Genomic DNA, 2,500 nt, shown 5'->3' with positions numbered 1-2,500 from the left:
GTGCGACACTCTCTCTTTCTCCTTTTCTTTCTGCCTCACTCTCTTCTCTCCCCCCCCCCCCCTCTCTCTCTCTCTCTCTCTCTCTCTCTCTCTCTCTCTCTCTCTCTCTCTCTCTCTCTCTCTCTCTCTCTCTCTCTCTCTCTCTCTCTCTTCTTTCTTTCTTTCCTCTCTCACTCTCATTCACACATCTCTCTCTCTCTCTCTCTCTCTCTCTCTCTCTCTCTCTCTCTCTCTCTCTCTCTCTCTCTCTCTCTCTCTCTCTCTCTCTCTCTCTCTCTCTCTCTCTTACTCTCACTCATACACACACAAACCATTGTTACCTTAAAAAGTGAAGATGAAGAGAAGAAAATCACCCTAATTAAGACACCTGAATAAAAAAAGAGAAAAAATACAAGAAAAAAAAAAAATAGACTTACCTTAAGCTAGGTGCGTTAGAATCACAGACGGTCGTGGTAAACACCCTGTGGCTATTTACACGGTGCTCAGGGCTCGCCGAAGTCTTTGGATGCATGGCCCAACCTCTTCGCCAACTCGTGCATGACCTCTTTGAATATAAGCGTGTCCACGTTCTGGCCGAGCATGTAGAAGAGAAACCAGTCGCCCATTTTGCTCTTCCTGACTATCGTGTTGATCACCTCCTTGTTGATGAGTCGAAACCGGAGACAGAGGAGGTAGGCCCTCATCCTCGGACTCAGGATGATCATGAGGCGATACAGGAGGACGAAGAAGGTCAGGAACACCAGCAGGAGGAACCAGAACCACAGGAAGATGTAGATCTTCTCGTTGACGATGTTGATGGGCAAGATGCACAGTGAGTCGTAGCGCTCCAGCTCTCCCGACGTTCCGAACTTGCTAAACGAACACTTGGTCATGCGCGGGAACACGAAGATCATGGGGTCCACGCGCACCTCCTGGTCGTCCTCCATGAACTTGATGACGTCCAGGCCGAAGGTGAGGAACGTCCCGCCCAGGAACCGGTCCATCAGGAACATCTGACCTGCGGCCGGGAGAGAGGGGGGGGGGGGATTAGATTTCTGCCAAGGCTGGAGATTTTCGGGAAAGGAAGCTTTCAATCGTCTAAGATCTACTTATCTATTTTTGCTTGAAATTATACTCACACTGATGGGTACACACATATAAGTATGGATATATGTATATATATATATATATATATATATATATATATATATACATATATATATAGAATGTGTGTGTATGTGTGTGTGTGTGTGTGTGTGTGTGTGTTTGTGTGTGTGTGTGTGTGTGTGTGTGTGTGTGTGTGCATATATATTTATATATATACACATGTATATATATATATATATATATATATATATATATATATATATGTATATATATATATATACACACACACACACACACACACACACACACACACACACACACACACACATATATATATATATGTATGTATGCATGTATGTATGTATATGTATAGATGCACAGAGAGAGTCATAAACACTGAAAGATCAAGGCATAAAAAAACAGATTATATATATATATATATATATATATATATATATATAAACATGATTACCCACCGGCGGAGTTAGCAACGCCTGTATAAATCTCCCAACTCATTAATTTCTCCGCGCAAGCTCATCAGGAGCACAATTCACAACCCAAAACGTGCATTAATTACTTTACTTAATGAACTTCACGCGGGTAGGATGCACCTTTGATAAATCTCTCACGAACCAAGGCGGGAAAATATGTCGGTTTATGGTGCGGTTATTATAAATATCTTTGTTATTTTTTCTCTCTTTTTTTTTTCTTTATCAGCAGCCCTGTTAACTTTGCTGTGATTAGTATGCAGTGTGAGGCGCGGCTCTTAATGGTCAGGCAGGTGAATGCAATGGCAATGACTGTAATGCATTTTTTATCATCATTACTTCGGTTACTAGAATTATTGTCATTGTTATTGCAATTCTTTTGCTGTCGTTATCATCATCATTGTCATTACTATTAATCTCCATTTTTATAATAACAACGGCAATAATGTTGTTAATCAAATCTTCCTAAAAAAACAGCGACAACAACAATGATGAATATATAAAAATCATTGACATTACTATCATCAGCAATATCATAATCATTACTGTAATTATCAGCATTGCCATTATCATAACTATCATTCTTGTAATCAGCATTGTTATTACCATTATTTTCACCATTAATAGTATCTTATCATCACAATTATCGTTATTATCTTTAGCATCATTATTCTTTTTTAACGCAATTTCTGAACATTACTAATTGCGTTAACAACTTTCTCGATGTTTCCAAATCATTCATAGTGTCTGAACTTTTATTTTTTAATGAAGTCACGAAAACAAATGTGTGTGCGTGTGCGTGTGTGCGCATATGTGTGGTTGTTGTGTGTGTGTGTGTGTGTGTGTGTGTGTTGTGTGTGTGTGTGTGGTTGTGTGTGTGTGTGTGTGTGTGTGTGTGTGTGTGTGTGGTGTGTTGCGTGCGTGTG

The 2,500-nt window shown here is 40.0% G+C and overlaps 1 protein-coding gene across 1 annotated transcript in view; it reads right to left on the bottom strand.

Moving 5' to 3' along the window:
- LOC125043932 (innexin shaking-B-like) overlaps positions 1 to 2,500 on the bottom strand; it is a 59,601-nt gene that overhangs the window by 46,664 nt on the left and 10,437 nt on the right. The window contains exon 2 of the mRNA XM_047640314.1: positions 417 to 997. Within this exon, the coding sequence (XP_047496270.1) occupies positions 483 to 997 (515 nt within the window). The 3' untranslated portion in view covers positions 417 to 482. The remainder of the gene's footprint in view (positions 1 to 416; positions 998 to 2,500) is intronic.

The sequence above is a fragment of the Penaeus chinensis genome, chromosome 34, assembly GCF_019202785.1.
Source record: "Penaeus chinensis breed Huanghai No. 1 chromosome 34, ASM1920278v2, whole genome shotgun sequence".
NCBI lineage: Eukaryota > Metazoa > Arthropoda > Malacostraca > Decapoda > Penaeidae > Penaeus > Penaeus chinensis.
This window is presented reverse-complemented; position numbering and strand designations above follow the sequence as displayed.